Source organism: Puntigrus tetrazona, unplaced genomic scaffold (assembly GCF_018831695.1).
Source record: "Puntigrus tetrazona isolate hp1 unplaced genomic scaffold, ASM1883169v1 S000000001, whole genome shotgun sequence".
Taxonomy (NCBI): domain Eukaryota; kingdom Metazoa; phylum Chordata; class Actinopteri; order Cypriniformes; family Cyprinidae; genus Puntigrus; species Puntigrus tetrazona.
The window spans coordinates 2,137,584-2,155,160 of record NW_025047681.1 but is presented as its reverse complement, the minus strand read 5'-3'; the positions used below and the strand labels follow the sequence as shown (position 1 = coordinate 2,155,160).

General features: G+C 39.3%; 1 protein-coding gene and 1 pseudogene across 1 annotated transcript; both read right to left on the bottom strand.

Annotated features, from left to right (window-relative positions):
- Nucleotides 1–1,411: 1,411 nt before the first annotated feature.
- Nucleotides 1,412–2,527, bottom strand: LOC122331476 (annotated as a pseudogene).
- A 7,587-nt stretch (nucleotides 2,528–10,114) lies between these two features.
- LOC122331475 lies at nucleotides 10,115–12,877 on the bottom strand. Its single transcript, XM_043228920.1, has 2 exons — nucleotides 12,867–12,877; nucleotides 10,115–11,187 (listed from the first exon to the last, which is right to left on the bottom strand). Exon 2 carries the CDS (start codon nucleotides 11,174–11,176, stop codon nucleotides 10,115–10,117), a length of 1,062 nt encoding a protein of 353 aa, XP_043084855.1. The 5' UTR covers nucleotides 11,177–11,187; nucleotides 12,867–12,877.
- Between the last annotated feature and the right edge of the window lie 4,700 nt (nucleotides 12,878–17,577).

Here is a 17,577-nt window from a genome sequence, read left to right as displayed (position 1 = left end):
TGTAAATGCATTGAATTTGATCGCCTCAACTCCACATACTCAATTATATCGACGATTGGTTGATATTAGCTCAATAAGAGCAGATGTCAGTTCAACATTGAGATGTTGTTCTGTCTCACATGGGGGAGTTGGATTTGAGACTGAACGCCAAGAAGAGTGTATTGCGTCCCGCTCAGAGGACCACATACCTACACATGGTGTGGGATTCGACCACGATGTGGGCACAATTGTCTCCTGCTCGTGTGCAGTCGATCCTCACATCAGTCGAGAGAGTCAAGGAAGGCCAGTCATTCACTGTCAAGCAGTATCAGAGACTGCTGGGGTTGATGGCAGCTGCGTCCAACGTGATACCTTTTGGCCTGCTGTACATGAGACCCCTACAGTGGTGGCTCAGGACCAAGGGGTTCTCTCGAAGAAACCCACTTCAAGATCAAAGTGTCACGCCGTGCAGTTCGTGCCTTAGACTTGTGGAGGAAACCTTGGTTCCTGAATCAGGGCCCAATGTTAGGAGCTCTTTGTCGCCGCATCTCGCTTGCGACAGATGCATCCCTAACCGGTTGGAGCGCAGTGCTGAATGGGCGCCCGGCCCACGGTCTGTGGAGTGATCACCACCAGGGGTGGCATATCAATCTGCTAGAGATGTTAGCTGTATTTCGTGCTCTGAAGCACTTCCTCCCACACCTGAGAGGTCACCATGTGTTGGTGCACACCGACAACACAGCGGTGGTCTCTTACATCAACCACCAGGGAGGTCTGCGTTCGCGCCCCTTGAACAAGCTGGCGCACCAGATCCTTGTGTGGTCCCAGGACAAAATCCACTCGCTGAGAGCGACCTACATTCCTGGGCATCTCAATATGGGAGCCGACACCGTGGAGGAATCATGTAAATTAGTTACCGATTCCTCCACGGTGTGCTGAGGATGAGACCTCCAGTGCGGACCAGAGTTCCCCCCTGGGATTTGGTTGTGGTGTTAGAGCAGGGATGTCAAACTCAGTTGTACAAGGGGCCAAAATTCAATACACACTTTAGTCGCGGGCGAACAGGATAAACATTTATTTAACACACTAAAACTAAATGTTTTGGAACATAAATATGAATAAAAACAGACAGGAATATTATTCTGAAACAAACGTAAACCTTAAATTACTTCTATTTAATTTTTTGCTCTTCATAAAAATATCTTGTTAAATATAATATTCAAATTCCTTTGCTCCTATGTCAATGTATATAAAAAAATAAACTTAAATATCCCAAAAGATTTTGCTCTCCTTAAAAATATCTCCTGTCAAAATTATACAAGTTAGAAATATGAACATGCTACAAAACCTGGAAATATACATAAAATGTGTGCTTTTCAGCAATAACAATTAAAATCATTCAGTTTTCTTTGCTCTTATGACTCTGGTGTGATTATTTGCTCTGACCGCAGCCGGATACCTGGCATCTTTTTTTGGCAACGAGTTCGTTTACGTTTGGTGTAAAGTCCTGTGTTGTGAGACTCTCAGGATGGACAGCAGGTGCTCATCAGTGAGACGACTTCTGTGTGCTGTTTTGTTAATCTTCATCACTGAGAAGAGCTTCTCACACAGATATGTGCTCACAAACATGCACAAGGTTCGAGCCGCATGAAGAGCGGAGCTGAGGCATTGATGTAGGGATGGAGTGAATGAACTGTGCGGGTCCTGCAGTGTCGTACTTTGCCTTCAGTGTCCCATTACACTGCAGCTCAATCAGTTCCATCTGAATCTGCGCAGGTGCAGTTTCAACATCGACGGCAAATGGGTTGCAAAGCAACTCAAAACTCTTTTTGTGCTTCAAAGTCACTAAAAGCGCCCGTGCGAACCTGCTCAGTAGTGTGCTCAGTTTGTCGGCAAAGTCCGTTTTGGGAACACATTTGTGCTGACTTGGTTCAACATTACTTGGCAACAGGGAAAGTGAGGCAAGTTGCACTGTTGCATTTGTGTCTCCCATAAAAGCAGCTTCACTTGAAATGCCTTCACTGCGTCATACATGTCAGTAATCATGCGGTCACGTCCTGGAGCTGCAGATTTAAGGCGTTAAGATGAGCTGTCAGCCAGCAACGACAACTCACACTTCCATTTTTCCTCCCTCAAAATGGTGGAGTCTTTTCCTTTACTGTCCATGAACTGACAGATTTCGTTGCTGAGCTCAAAAATTCTGTTGAGAACTTTCTCCGACTTAGCCAACGCACCTCTGTATGATACGGAATGTCGGCAAACTCTGAATCTATCTCCGCATAAAGGACCGAAACTGCCAGTGATTTAACCCTTTAGCTTGGATAAAGTTTACGGTTTGCGTTACAGTGCTCATTACATGGTCCATCTTCAGGACTTTTGCCACATAGTGCTTCCTGGTGTATGATGCAGTGATATGCTGTTAACTCACCAGTACAGTTCTCCTCCTGCATCTTCACTCGCATCCTTCCCACTAGTTCACTTTTTGCACTGCACATAGCCGCACTCCATCAGTTGTAAGTCCAATAAGTTTGTCCCAGGGCAGTTTCATGTCGGTTACACTTTGACACTTATATTAGCCAGCATCTGCTTTTGTCTGGACATAACACGCGAACACCTTGATCATGCAGCTCTTCAAAAATTCTCCCTCCGTAAATGGCCAGGCTGATTTGGTGATCTCCTCTGCCACGATAAAACTTGCTTTCACAGCAGCTTCACTTTGTGATTTTGCGGGTAAAAACGTCTGCTGGAATGCTAGATTCTTCTTTAACTCTTCTGCTTTCGGTTTCTTCTGCTCTGAATCCAGGTCTTTCAGGTTATCCTTGTTTTGTCTCAAAGTGCCGTCTTATATTGAATTCTTTAATTACAGCCACATTAGCTCCACAAATGAGACATACGGGTTTACCGCAATGTCACTAAACATATACTCAGCCTCCCATCGATTATTAAAGGCTCTGTTTTCAGAATCAACTTTTCTTTTTGGCATCGTGACTGGTATCTTCGGCTAACGGCTATCTTCATTATATCTTGTAATAGCTAGACTTAATTGACGCGAGAAGTACGCGGCAAGGCAGCTGAAGCGTTGCATTATGCCATAATGATTATGGGATCTGTAGTTCTGTGCAGTATTGTGTTATCAGCGCTTTATATCGATGGACCATGAATAACAATAATGTAAAATGATCTTGCGGGCCAGATATGATTACAAGGCGGGCGGATGTGGCCCAGCGGGCCGTGAGTTTGACACATGTGTGTTAGAGGCTCTGTGTAAGGCACCCTTCGAGCCCCTCGAAGAGGTTCCCTTACCTGTCTTATCTTATAAGACAGCATTTCTCCTCGCCATCACCTCTCTTCGGAGGGTGGGAGATCTACAGGCCCTCTCAGTGGCAGGCATGGCCAAGGCTTTTGTATACCCACGAGTGGGTTATACACCTAAAGTGCCCTCTGTTAGACCGCAACCAATCATACTGCAGGCCTTCTGTCCTCCCCCTTCCAGGACCTAGATCAGCAAAAGTCCAACTGCATGTGTCCAGTGCGAGCACTGGACACTTATGTGCGCAGAACTGCGTCTCTGCGGAGGTCGGACCACTTACTCATTTGTTTTGGTCCGACAAACAGGGGCAGTGCTGCTGCTAAGCGGACTATTAGCAGGTGGATAGTTGAGGCTATCCAACTGGCCTATGAGGCCTCTGCACTCCCATGCCCTCTCGGGCTCAGAGCGTACTCAACTAGGGGTATGGCGGCCTCCAAGGCCTATCTTAGCGGTGTGCCCCTTGGGGACATCTGCAACGCTGCTGGGTGGTCCACGCCCTCCACTTTTGCCCGTTTTTACAATCTAGACATGAGGGCCACCCCTGGCTCCTCTGTCTTATCCTGATGGGTGGTCTGAGGACCCCTTTTCAGGCAGGGCCTTGGAACTATGGCGGCGTGGGCATCTCGTTCCCAAAGCGTTTATGGCGCGCAGCTCGAGTTCCTGAAGAGGAACGTCCCAGGTTACAAATGTAACCATGGTTCCTCTAGGAAACGAGGCGCTGTGTCCCGATGCCATACTTCCCGCACCCCTGCCAGCGCTTACTTCACTACAGAGGCGCCGGCCTCGCAGAGCGTGACTTTATACTTCCTGGTCGGTGATGTCATCTCGTCCATGACATGGCTCCCCTCCATTGGACAGATTTCACACGTGGGTTCAGAGCGGCTCACGCTGAAGGCGTTCCCAAAGCATTTGTGAAGGGAGCGTCTCGTTCCCTAGAGAAACCATGGTTACATTTGTAACCTGAGATGTTATGGAATACACTGGCTCGCAGTGAGTTCACAGTTTTATCAGTCACATTTAATTTACTAAAACATGTTAAATCTGAGCTAAACGGTCCGTTGTTGCTTTCAGTATGTCTAAAAGATCATATAAGATGAACTCAAATTTCACTAACGCACATAATCACCTGAGATGGTCAACCGTCATATACAGTTAATATTGTTTCAGCGAAAATAGATATAAAATATTTGTCTAATTAAAGATTCTGCATGTTGCCGTCACTGCTAGTTAAGATAAACTCAGATTAAGAGTAAGGCCTACAAATAGCTTCCCGATGGAAATTTTTTACGAAAATTATTGTTTTAAATAAATTATTGTACATACTTCCGTATTTCAAATGACAAGTGATCAACTTGTATTAATTATATACATACACAAAACTGCTCATTCCCATGGCTATGTACAGCAGTCAAAAACAAAATGCAGAATAAATATAATGAAAATCATCTCTAATGTTAAAACTGATGACATCACTTTACTTCCTCCTTCCTATTTTCTAAAGATCTGTGATACAACACCCACGTTACTTCTTCGACGTTTCAATGTTTGAAAACTAATCTCCTTATTTCCTACATTTTCATTATTTTCATGTATTTCATCATTATTTTTGTAACTCTTACTACATATCCCCTCTCGCACAATAGTTTGCTCTATATGTATAATTTATAACTTCAATGACACTTTTAGAAGTTAAGTTTTCATATTGCATTTGCAGACACACTGTGATCTTGAATTAGATCAATAGTAAAACCCATGTCTAATTTTGAAGAATTATAAAAACAAAGTTTACAGTGTAGTCTTCATTTACACAAGTGTAAAAACCTTATTTACTGTACTATACACGGTTCAATAAAGGTTGGATTTGCCAGTTCACCTAAAATGTTTATAAAAAATGTATAAAAAGCACCTGTTGTGTCAAATCTCGACCCACCAAGCAGCTATATTCTATAGCTTTTAATTGACTAGCAGTAAATATTTTTGGTAATGTGATTTTAACAAAATACTATGTATTACCGCTATTAAAGTTATAAAAATTAATACAGAAATATTGCTGTTGCAATAAGATAATTGTTCTGTAAAAATAGTTAAAATTTTTACAATAATAATATTTGGTATAATTTCTTAATTTTCACATTTAACTTTGTTGTTGAATTAATTGTGCAGTCCTGTTTAACTAATAACATTTTTATTTGATTAAAAACGTCTGTTTTGAAAAGCCTGGTTGGAAAGACCTAGAGAGGCAGACAGGATTTACACAAAACTCAAAGGTTTGGAGGTAAAAAAAACCTTGAGAGGGGAACCAGACTCAGCATGGTGGGACCCATCCCCTTCGAGAACAGTGCACACATTAAAATTACATTCATTTTACCTACTTAATATGGAAAATTAATATATTTAGAAAATAAACCAATTATGTAATATGGCCAACATAAGATTAATTGGTCATCCAATTATTAGATGAAGGAAGTTGACCACTGAAACATCTTCCACCATCTAGTCTTGGACTCATCAGACAGACTGGATATCCTGTGGTAGAAGAAGCAAAACAGAGGTGATACTGTTAGTCAAATGAACCATCTTACACTAAGAGATCTTATGTGATGTGAAACTGTAGCTGACGGCTGCATAGTTACAATTTGATCTCTGATGGTATCAATCTTAGAAGTAAAGAAATTCATGAAGTCATTACTGCTATACTCTTGGGGAATGTTAGCACCTGTTGACGTTTTATTTTTCGTTAATTTAGTTACTGTTTTGACTAAATACCGGTGGTTGTGTTTGTTTTCTTCTAAAAGAGAGAAAATAATCAGATCTTGCAATTTTTAATGCTTTTCTGTATGACAGGATACTCTCCCACCAGTCAATACGAAATACTTCTAATTGAGTTTTTTAGCTCCATTTTCCGGGCTGCTCTCTTTAGGGTGCGTGTGTTGTCATTATACCATTGAGTCAGAATGTTTTCTTTCATCTTTTTTAAGTGCAAAGGAGCAACTGTATCTAAAGCTAGAAAAAAGAGAGTGCATAGTTTCTGTTATATCATCAAGTTTTTGCGTCGTATTGGATGTGCTAAGGAATTGGGAAAAGTCAGGAAGATTACTTAGAACAAAACAGAGGGTTTCCATCAGTATTCCACATAACAGTACATTGTCATAATAAAGATAATAAAGTCAGCGCGATACTCTGTGCCATGATGTTTGATCCACCTTACCAGTTTTGATATCTCCACTCCAAGTTTGGAAGCTATGTCCATGCCACCTCTAAGTCCACCGAGTTCCACCATTTTCCCTGGACCAAGAATCAATCTGTACTGGCTAAAACACTCCCAATGCATTGCCATAAAACTCTGGTGCTTTTTGCTAGCATTTTAGTAATGTTCTTAAAGCTCTTTAATTGTTTTAAAGAACTTATGTTTTAGATTCGTATCTCATACACCATATGTGCAGAACTGGTCCAGTTTTTCTTATACACCGTTGGTAATGTATCATTATGTGATGTTTTGGTATTAGGTTTATTTCAGGAAAATTTTTTTTGCAAAGCTGATGTTCAATTATTAAACGTTTAAGATAAATGGTCATGCCTTCTGTAAGGACTGGTGAAAATACAATGTCTGAAGAAGTAAGAGCAAAAGACACCAGTGTCTATCATCTCTTTGCACTAAATCACCAAATAACAGGCATGTTGCGCAACAAGCACCAAGATTATATGACATTCAAACCCAAATTGTTGCTTCTGAACAACAATTTGACCATCGGTGGACGGTTCCTTTTTTTAAGTTGACTTTTACTGTTTCTAAAATGGGAATATAGGCAAATTTAGCTGTTACAACAACTTGATCGAATGTACTAGTAGTTTTATTTCTCCTGCAAGCACTATTTCAGTTGGTTCAAAGTTTTTCTGTAAAAAATTTTTGTTTGGCTTCTGAATTGAACAAAGTAAATGGATTTCCCAAACGCTGAATTGAACTTTCTATTTTCCTTTTAGTAGCAATGTCATTTGGAGACAGACAGAGCAAAGCTGCATCCTGGGCTTGACTGTGAATCTCAAACTATTTCCTCCATAGTTGAAACAAAACCATTTATAGCAGACTGACTTAACCCAGCAACTTTTAATTGTGCAGTTGTACACATTTAAATCTGCACAGCAGATGCACACATATCCAAAGTGATCTTATTTGATAAAACTGATGTTGTGGCCACCTCTCCAGCAATAACAATCTGATCAAATGTTTGAGTACTTCTGCCTCAGCAGTCTCAGGGTTGTAAATGGTGTCAATACTCGGATCACTTTCCTGGTCTTTTCCGGCCTTGGGCAGAAGGTGGGATCAAATGCAACAGAAGTATTATAGAAGAGAGGTTGCCGTCTCAACCTGTTTAAACGCACGTTATGTTAGCAAAATTTTAACTTACAAAAACTAACACCCTCTTCTGAGATACCAGTAGGAGATTCAGCTGCGAGCAGTAGTTCTTCCAAATCACTGGTGCTTGGAAGCTTTTGCACTGCTGAATCACTTTTTTTCTTGAATACAGTGGTCCACTTTTCCAGTAGCTTGCCTGACACTCCTCCTCCAAACATCAGAACAAAGTTTTGCTCAATCTAAGAAGAGGCAGAAATGTATGACAAAAAATTATGGATATAAAACCATATGGGCATTGAATAAACATATTTAGAAATGAGTATACATTTCACTGCATTGTAAAATTGTTGGAAAGTATGATTATAAACACTTAAAACCATGTGTTTGAATCGTGGAAAGACTGTCAATATATCACTTGACTGCATAGGTCAAGAACCATGTTGCGCGATAGTCAAATGTCAATTTCATTTTCTTTTGATGGCATCCTCATCAGAAGAATGGTTCATGAATGCAATTGTTTCTTTGCATTCATCCTCATTCAAGATGGTCTTTGGATAAAACTCTGACTGCCGTCTTACAGTTGGTCCACAGACCCGCTTCAGAAGATGCTCCTTTGTCCCGATGAACAAAACATTTTAAAAGCCTCAACACTACTTAAAGAATGGTAAGTTAACTTAAAGACAACTAAACATCAGAACTCCTGTGAAAGATGGCAGAATGAGCTAGTGAATAGTGAAAATAGTGAAATTCTGAAATGTCCTAATTATTATTTTGTACCTTCAAATGATGCATGTCGTTCGTTAGCTAAACTTCTCTGTATCGTTATGATTCTCCATGCCAAGTATTAAAAAGTCTTAAATACAACTCTTAGAAACCTGCGAATACCCTGGAGAAGCTGGGGGAGTGGCTTTATTGCATCAGAGATGTGTCACTTCACTTGAACAGTTCAAGCTCTCTAAACCAGAACATAACCTGTCCTGAAGGCTAGCTGTGGAGCGTAAGTTACTATGGCGATGACCCTGCTAAAAGCCAAACCAATTTCATGGTACCTAAAATTAACTGAACTTATCATTAAAAAGAACTTTACGATTAGAAATAATAATAAATTAGCAATTCAAAGTGGGTTTCTTTTTGCAGAGCATAAAATGTTGAAAACTACTCATTTGTCCAGCCTCATCGATGTACTTGTGTGTTTGTTACCCCTCAGTCTAGAATTGCCCTACTGTGGATTTATTCATTTTTATCTGACATCTTTGTGTGCTCCTTTCCGCACCACGCCATAACACTAATTGGATATCTAAATGTATTCATTTTTTTTCTCTAAGTAGTTTGTTTGTGTGTATATATGATATCGATATCAAAGTTTAAATTTCCTATTATCTACAAATCATTTCTCGCTGGTGTGAAAGGCAAAGTTCAATCAAAGTGAGCTACTCAGGAGACTCAAGTGCAGAGGTAAAAGTCTTCTCAGAGTTTATTTCAAGAACTTAGAATCCACAGAAGATCAAAAAGAATTCAAAAAATAGAAATGATTAAGTCCAATAAACAGCACAGGGCAGAACTGAGAAAATCATGAAAACTTAACTTAAAATCCACAGTGGAAATCCAAAAATGCAAGGCAACAAACAAAACTTAAAGGATAATCACAAAAACTTAACTTTCTGGCTAAGGACAGAGATGAAGACTAGAAAAACAGGTCACTCTCAGCATGACTTAAAGCGAAGACTCAGTGACATTTCACCCCCGAGGCCCAATATAAATAGGCAGGTAAATTAGATCAACACGTCTGACAATAATCAGGCAATCAAAAATGGCGGGAAAATGCAGTGTAGGGCAAGGACAAAAAAAAAAAACAGAGACATCACAGAAAAAGCACAATAGCGGCCACTAGGGACCCAAAACAGAATAAACTCCTAACACCCAATTACTACTTTGTTATAATATGCTCTTATCCTCCTGATCGATAATCCATAATGTAGCTTAATAAACAAACTTTCTCAAACCTGGTTTATTTGAATGGATGGAGTCTGTAATGGATCATAAAAATGCATATTTCAGTTGCAATCCTCTAGGTTCTCGTAATTCTTTGTTTTCTGCATATGTGTGGTATGTGAAAGTGTGGATTAAATCAGACATACACAACACTTTGGTAAAGACAAAGACTTAATGAAACCTCAAAGACTTTATGGTAGCTTTAATATATTGAAAGCATAATCCAAATTAGGTGTGAAAATATGTAGAAAATTACATGTACAGCATGTGCAAATTAATATAAAATGCTGTGCTTACTGACTTTTAATCAACCACTTCAACAACTAAAGCAATATTTTTTTTTGTTGTAGTATTTAATTGTATTAACCATTAAAAATTAAAGTGATATTTATTCACTTTATTCACCCTAATCTCTGCTACATTTTAAGCAATGCTTCCACACATCTAAGCTACTACAGGTATTTAACTGAAGCACTTGGTTATCCTCGGAGTAAACCGGGCTGATATTTCTTATGATTATGCAGGTGGCAGAGGACTTCAGTTGGAGGGTTAGGCTCATCGTCAATCTTCAAATCACGACAGAACAACACAGGTTCTTGCCCAAAACCCATTTTGTATTGCCACAGATAAAAACTCTGATTTGGCTGCAGCTCGAGTGAGAGTTGTTCTTCCACTTCAGTGAGTTCGGTCCAGGTTTCCTTTTCAGTGCTGACACGTGAACCTCCATATTCTGCAGAGAAAGAGAACTGCCACTTCGCAATTAACCCTTCAAGGGTTCCAGATTCAGTCGAGACTGACGTGGCTATCTTCCAGTTGTGAGTGATCTGGGACATCTTCTCTTTATTGTATCCAACCTTTTTATTAATTTTATTTTGCCACTTCACTGGCGTGTTGCTATCATTATTTATAGTTTTAATATTCTCCCACCTCCCAAATGCTGGGCCTTTAGTAATTGACAGCCCACCAGGCAGGAAGTTAAGAACATCAGGATGAACAGAGTAGACATTGACACACTCGTCTTTGTTGAAGTTGGTACCTTTGTAGTATTCAACTCCCCACTTTGAACTCGGCTTGAGGAAGTAGTAGTGGAATCGCAAGCCCCAGTAATACAGACCGTCTCTGCAGTTGGGATGCAGCTTGTATTCTACAGCATCCCAGTCATGATTCATGTTAGTTGTTCTTCGGTAAGTGCCCTTTCCTTGGAAGATGATGTAAAAATTGCCAAAACCCGAGAGGTAGTGGTCTCCACCTCGGCAGTTGGGATGAAGACTGTAAACTACAGCACTACTGTCTGTCGACAGATCGGTGACTCTGCGGTAAGAATTGCCCTTGATGATGTAGAAGTAGCCATCCTGATGACCAAGGTAATGGTCTCCATTTTGGCATGCAGGGTGCAGACTGAAAATGTTGAGGTCTGACCCTTTATTGAAATTGCTTGACTGCATATATAAGCCGAGATCAGAGCGGATTATATAATAGCAATGGTCCACTCCACAGAAGTCAGTACCTTTGGTTTTGCTCTTGGGAATAATGCTTTGCATCGTGCCTGAACCTGCAACACACAAAAAAAACAAAACAAAAACATTTAATCTGTAAAGGTAATGGATTGCTGTTATTTAAATGTTTCTATAGATTGATAAAACTTGATGTGATTTGTGATGATGAATCTTTTAATAGGCATCATCAGACTAACAGTCAAAATGGAAAATCAAAATGGAGGATAGGATCTTCAGCCGTTTATTGTATCAATGTTCTTGGCATGACCCAAGGACTCTATCCAATCTCGTGATTTAAACAAAAAAACAAAACGTTCTTACCTTTTTTTTTGAATGTTTCATATAATTTTTGGACACAAGGTGATGCTTCTCTAAAACCTTTTGAGTATGTTCAGGATGCAGCATTTAAGGGGCCATGTTTGATTAACTCTGAACTCTCTGAGGGTTCTCCTACTCTACAGTACGGTAGGTCTACATAAGCTAAGACATTTATCGATACAGCTTACAATCTCATGCTTTTTGCCAAATTGTTCAGATTTTATTAACAAAAAGTCCAGTAGTCAAAACTACTCATGTGCCCTCGGATCACCCTTGATATAACGCATAACATGTTTGATCCGCATCAGTGGTGGTTCACAACCCATTTGTGAGTCGCACAAAGTCATTTATTTTATGAGAAGAAACTTGCTCACTCTATTCACTTTGCTTTATTCTGCATGAGACTGCATGCACCGAAAAATTCTAATGTCATGAAAACTGTTTCAGTTATGTTCACTTATTTCTATTGTCCAGCATTCAAATCGAATTTATCACAAATAGGCTAAATACTAGAAGTACATAAAATGAAACAGACTCACAAGAAAACATTTTTATCCATCCCACAGTCTTGCTAGGTGTGTGTCCATTAACCGATCCGACTTTTTTTCGTTTTTCATGAATTTCCTAGACATATCAACGCTATATAGGGAAAAGAATGTGCCAAAAATCTTTAAGATATTGCTTAATATTTATTTAACCATAGCAAAAGTAAATTATTGGCTGAAGTAAGTTTTTTCATATCAGCTTTTAGTTTTCATTGAAAGTTATACAAATCTACTACTTAGTTCTGTTTGACTGCTAATGCTTTGCTGTTTAAACTGCTAAGTCAGCTTTGGGTTGTGCTCCGCTCTTCCCTGCGCACAAAGAGCATGAGAGAGTTTACCAACGCTCACAGTTTATATCCGCTGTTTATGATCTCAAATATCATGGTGGGTCTTGAAATACATTAATCTTGCTTTAGGCGGGTTGTGGAATGAAAACGTTTGGGAATCCCTGAGCTAAAACATCGTGGAGATACCTGCATGTCAACTTTTGCATTAATTGAATCACATTTTGGAGCAAATCCGACAAACTTTTTTGGATTATTCAAAACAATTTTCATGTGTCCATAATTTTTATATGCGAGCATGAACCACCAAAGGTAATAATTTTGTTTCTAGTCCTTATGCTTAGAGTATCCTGACTTGAACCACGAGCCTCATAGATTTGAGCAGAAGAAAACTAATCATAATACCAATAATTAATTGAAATATTATTCTCATAATACACACTATGTACTTCATATCAGTATTTTCTTTTCACAGAAATGTTAGGAATCCAACCTCTACCCTAGTTCTCATTTCTATTTAATTTTATTATCGTCTAATTAGCATTATACTTTAGGTAAAGTAATCTTAACTACAGAATACATACTTACTTGGACTGAACTGTAGATCATGCGGTGCTAAGTCTGAGAGAAGCTCTTCTTCTGTAAAGCCTGAGAGATGTCTGTCTTACAGCTTGCTCTCTTAAATAAAGCACCAAAGAGGGCTGGCTGTATGATGTTAAACCCACCTTTACCCTATGTTTATTCAGGCTTGTGGGTGAAGGGTAAGACACACAGAATAAAAACTAGAAATCATGCCAGAATGTTTAATTTAGTTTTCCACTTAAATTGTGAATAAGGCTGAAAAAGGACAGTTTAACAGCCATTACAAATTTATACGACACTGAGTGAACCTTTGAGTTTGTTTAATTTGTGTTGGAGCTGAACCTCACACATCTGTTTCTGTGGATTCCTGCAGGAAATTTTGTCATTGATGTTATTGTACGTTTGGAGAGCTCTACACACCTCTGAAAGAATACAGCCACCACATCGGTGTTACACAAGGACAAAAGAAAAAATATCAGATTGCTCCAAAATCTCTAAATTACAGCCCTAGAATAGTTGAAATATTTCAAAATGACTGCATTGTTTTGCTTTTTGTGATTTTAAAAGACAAATATAAAAAATATAATTAAGATATTATAGCGTTCTAGTTAACCAAAAAGCTTTATTGTGTCTTTTGCCTTACAAAAGTGCCAGACGGGTTGAATGAAAATGCAAATTCAATCTCTTACAGCACGTCACATACTTACTGCTGTTTTTGACTTTTCTGTTCATGATTCAGTTTTCAACATTTTATGTTCTACAAATAGAGATAATAAAAATTTGCAATTCAAAGTGAGTTTCTTTTGCAAAGAAATTCTTTTATGATATTTTTCAAGTGTCCACACTGCTTCCTTCTGTTCAAGCAAGGCTCCAAAGCACATATCAGACTATATTTTACATGCTGACACTGATGCTTTCTGTACAGCTGCATATCGCTGAACTGAATCAACACTCAACTGCATTTAGCTGAATGACACTATTGACTTGCATGGAGCTTCTGAGGTTAGATTAGTCTTATATTTGAAGCTTCGTTTGTAACGTTTTAAGTGCTGCGGAAATGAAAACCTTCAGCACTTCAGTCAATTTCAAAGGAAGTTTTTTATAGCTCTATTTCACGATACATATTGCTTCAGATAGCTTCACGTGCATGTATTCATTTATTGTATCGGATGAAAGCTAGAGAAGAGCAGAAGCGAGACGTAAAGTGGTGATGATGATAAAAAGGAGAAGAGCTTTCTGAATAATCTTGTTTTCAATGCTTTATTATATATTTATTTATATTGTGGGCTCTTTCTGCCACCCTCACGCTCAAGAAAGTTTCAAGAAAGGCTTAAAATGGAATAAAAAGGCACTTCACAATGTTGTTTTCTCATTTACATCTCTCCAGTTGACCGCTTTAAGTCATTTATGATTGCCTGCCTTGTGAAGACCACAGCGGGGTATATTACATCCACTTCACCCAGAAATTTGAATATCTGAAATATATATTTAAGCTATTAATCTAGAACACTAGGATTGATCTCGCACACTACTTACTTACAAGAGTAATTACAACCAGACCAGAGTGAAACAGTAGAAGACTATGCATAACTGAGACTGTCACCTACCACTTTTTATCTTGTGTCCAGACAGGACTGAAGATTGCTTTCCAGGGAAGTTAACAACCTTTTAATCTTTGACTGGAACCCATTTGGTCTTTGGTTGATTTGTGATCCTGCACCGTAATTATAACTATAACTTAAAAAATAAAAAATAAAGAACTACAAATAAAGAACCAAAAGCCACATTCAAGCCTCTCCGTTCAGAATTGTTCATTACCTCAACAACCGTCTGCATATCCATGTTAAACATACTGCTTGTGTTTTCTCGTAGCAAATGAAAAACACCTTGCGTCTGAAGCAGTAATTAAATATTGAGCAACAGTGTGTGTTATATACGTCTATAATTTTAGATGCAACTTTAGATGCAAATTTTTAATAGAAATGTCAATTCGTATAATTATATAAAAACTTAATGCGTGTTAAATACAATAGATCTAATGTTGAAATATAAATGATCTTAGATGTTAAAATCGTACAGTGTGTTTTGGGCTTTAGAGACTTGCAGTGAAGAGAAGATTTGTTATACAGGTACATACATTCTCTCCTAGCTAAAAATAAAAAAAATGCTTTGCTGATCTGATCTTAATGCATGTAAGCTGCAGTTTTTTTTTTGCTTTGCTTTTGTTGTCATCTACGTTTGAAAACCTGGTATTGGGGTTCCTTGCAGAATTATATTTCATGCGTGGGTTGTACTGCAGTGAATTTCCCGGGAAAACCGTAGCACTCAAATTAGAAAACCATTATTATAAGATAATTGTATAAGATCTCTACAATGTGAGGACAATCTCACATCACATTTTGTTGCTATATTTCTTGTTAGAACATCAAATCAATTTATAATACATAATGCATTAAGAATACCCTAATTATAATGAACACAATGCATTACAAAAAAAAAATGTGTGTGTGTGTGTGTGTGTATATGTGTGTCCAGTGATGTCCAATTCGTGTGGCACATACCTTCGAATAAGCAGTTTCTTAAACAATACAAGAACTCCAATTTTGGTTTTGTTTCTTCAGCAATTTGTCAATGTGTTTAGTAAAAGCTAATTCTTTTTTTACCCGTACCCCTAAACACTTACATGACTCAACCTTACAATTGTTTTACTGTCTAAAGTTGAGAGTACCTTATCCGGCTGTTTTAGAGGAAGTACTGTTTTTAAATTTAAAACCAACTGTAACAATGAACGTTGAATGCTATTAAATGCTTTTTGTAAATTTAGTAGATGCTTAGGCTCAGAAGATAAATTTTGATTTTGCCCATTCCTCTCCTGACAGTTTAGACGAATATTGGCTCGCTGATAAAACCGTATGTCTGGGGACGTGTGAAGGTTTAAGATTAGCTAACACCGTTTACAGGAATATACTGTTTTTCTGAGGAAGTGAAAGAACTGCTCTTTCAGGGTGGGGTGGAAATGCGTTGACTTTCTGACCGGGTATGCTGTGTGCAAAGTTCAAGATCCTTGTTTTGTAATTAAAACGTTAATTCAAAAGCATGCTATTATCAGTGTATTAAAAAGAGTTGCGGCTCCGACAAGTTTTTTGTTCCGTCATCCATGAGGTGCCAAATCACACCAAGAGCGAAGCGAGTAGATTCACGAGACTATAAGCAAGCTTGATTTGTGACTGTCTGCGATCAGCTCCAGTGGCCATGAAGTTGATCTGGACTTCAGTGCAGGCGTCTAAGATCCTAAACATCTTAAACACATCTAATTGGTATCTAAAGGGAAACTGTAGGAGCACACAAAGATGAAGAGTACAAATAATAAGTCTTCAGTAATACACAAAGGGGCATATACATGCACCTTCAAAAGCGTTAACGCAGCAAATGTAAATGCATTGAATTTGATCGCCTCAACTCCACATACTCAATTATATCGACGATTGGTTGATATTAGCTCAATAAGAGCAGATGTCAGTTCAACATTGAGATGTTGTTCTGTCTCACATGGGGGAGTTGGATTTGAGACTGAACGCCAAGAAGAGTGTATTGCGTCCCGCTCAGAGGACCACATACCTACACATGGTGTGGGATTCGACCACGATGTGGGCACAATTGTCTCCTGCTCGTGTGCAGTCGATCCTCACATCAGTCGAGAGAGTCAAGGAAGGCCAGTCATTCACTGTCAAGCAGTATCAGAGACTGCTGGGGTTGATGGCAGCTGCGTCCAACGTGATACCTTTTGGCCTGCTGTACATGAGACCCCTACAGTGGTGGCTCAGGACCAAGGGGTTCTCCCCGAGGGGAAACCCACTTCACAAGATCAAAGTGTCACGCCGTGCAGTTCGTGCCTTAGACTTGTGGAGGAAACCTTGGTTCCTGAATCAGGGCCCAATGTTAGGAGCTCTTTGTCGCCGCATCTCGCTTGCGACGGATGCATCCTAACCGGTTGGAGCGCAGTGCTGAACGGGCGCCTGCCCACGGTCTGTGGAGTGATCACCACCAGGGGTGGCATATCAATCTGCTAGAGATGTTAGCTGTATTTCGTGCTCTGAAGCACTTCCTCCCACACCTGAGAGGTCACCATGTGTTGGTGCACACCGACAACACAGCGGTGGTCTCTTACATCAACCACCAGGGAGGTCTGCGTTCGCGCCCCTTGAACAAGCTGGCGCACCAGATCCTTGTGTGGTCCCAGGACAAAATCCACTCGCTGAGAGCGACCTACATTCCTGGGCATCTCAATATGGGAGCCGACACCGTGGAGGAATCATGTAAATTAGTTACACGATTCCTCCACGGTGTGCTGAGGATGAGACCTCCAGTGCGGACCAGAGTTCCCCCCTGGGATTTGGTTGTGGTGTTAGAGCAGGGATGTCAAACTCAGTTGTACAAGGGGCCAAAATTCAATACACACTTTAGGTCGCGGGCCGAACAGGATAAACATTTATTTAACACACTAAAACTAAATGTTTTTGGAACATAAATATGAATGAAAACAGACAGGAATATTATTCTGAAACAAACTTAAACCTTAAATTACTTCTATTTAATTTTTTGCTCTTCATAAAAATATCTTGTTAAATATAATATTCAAATTCCTTTGCTCCTATGTCAATGTATATAAAAAAAATAAACTTAAATATCCCAAAAGATTTTGCTCTCCTTAAAAATA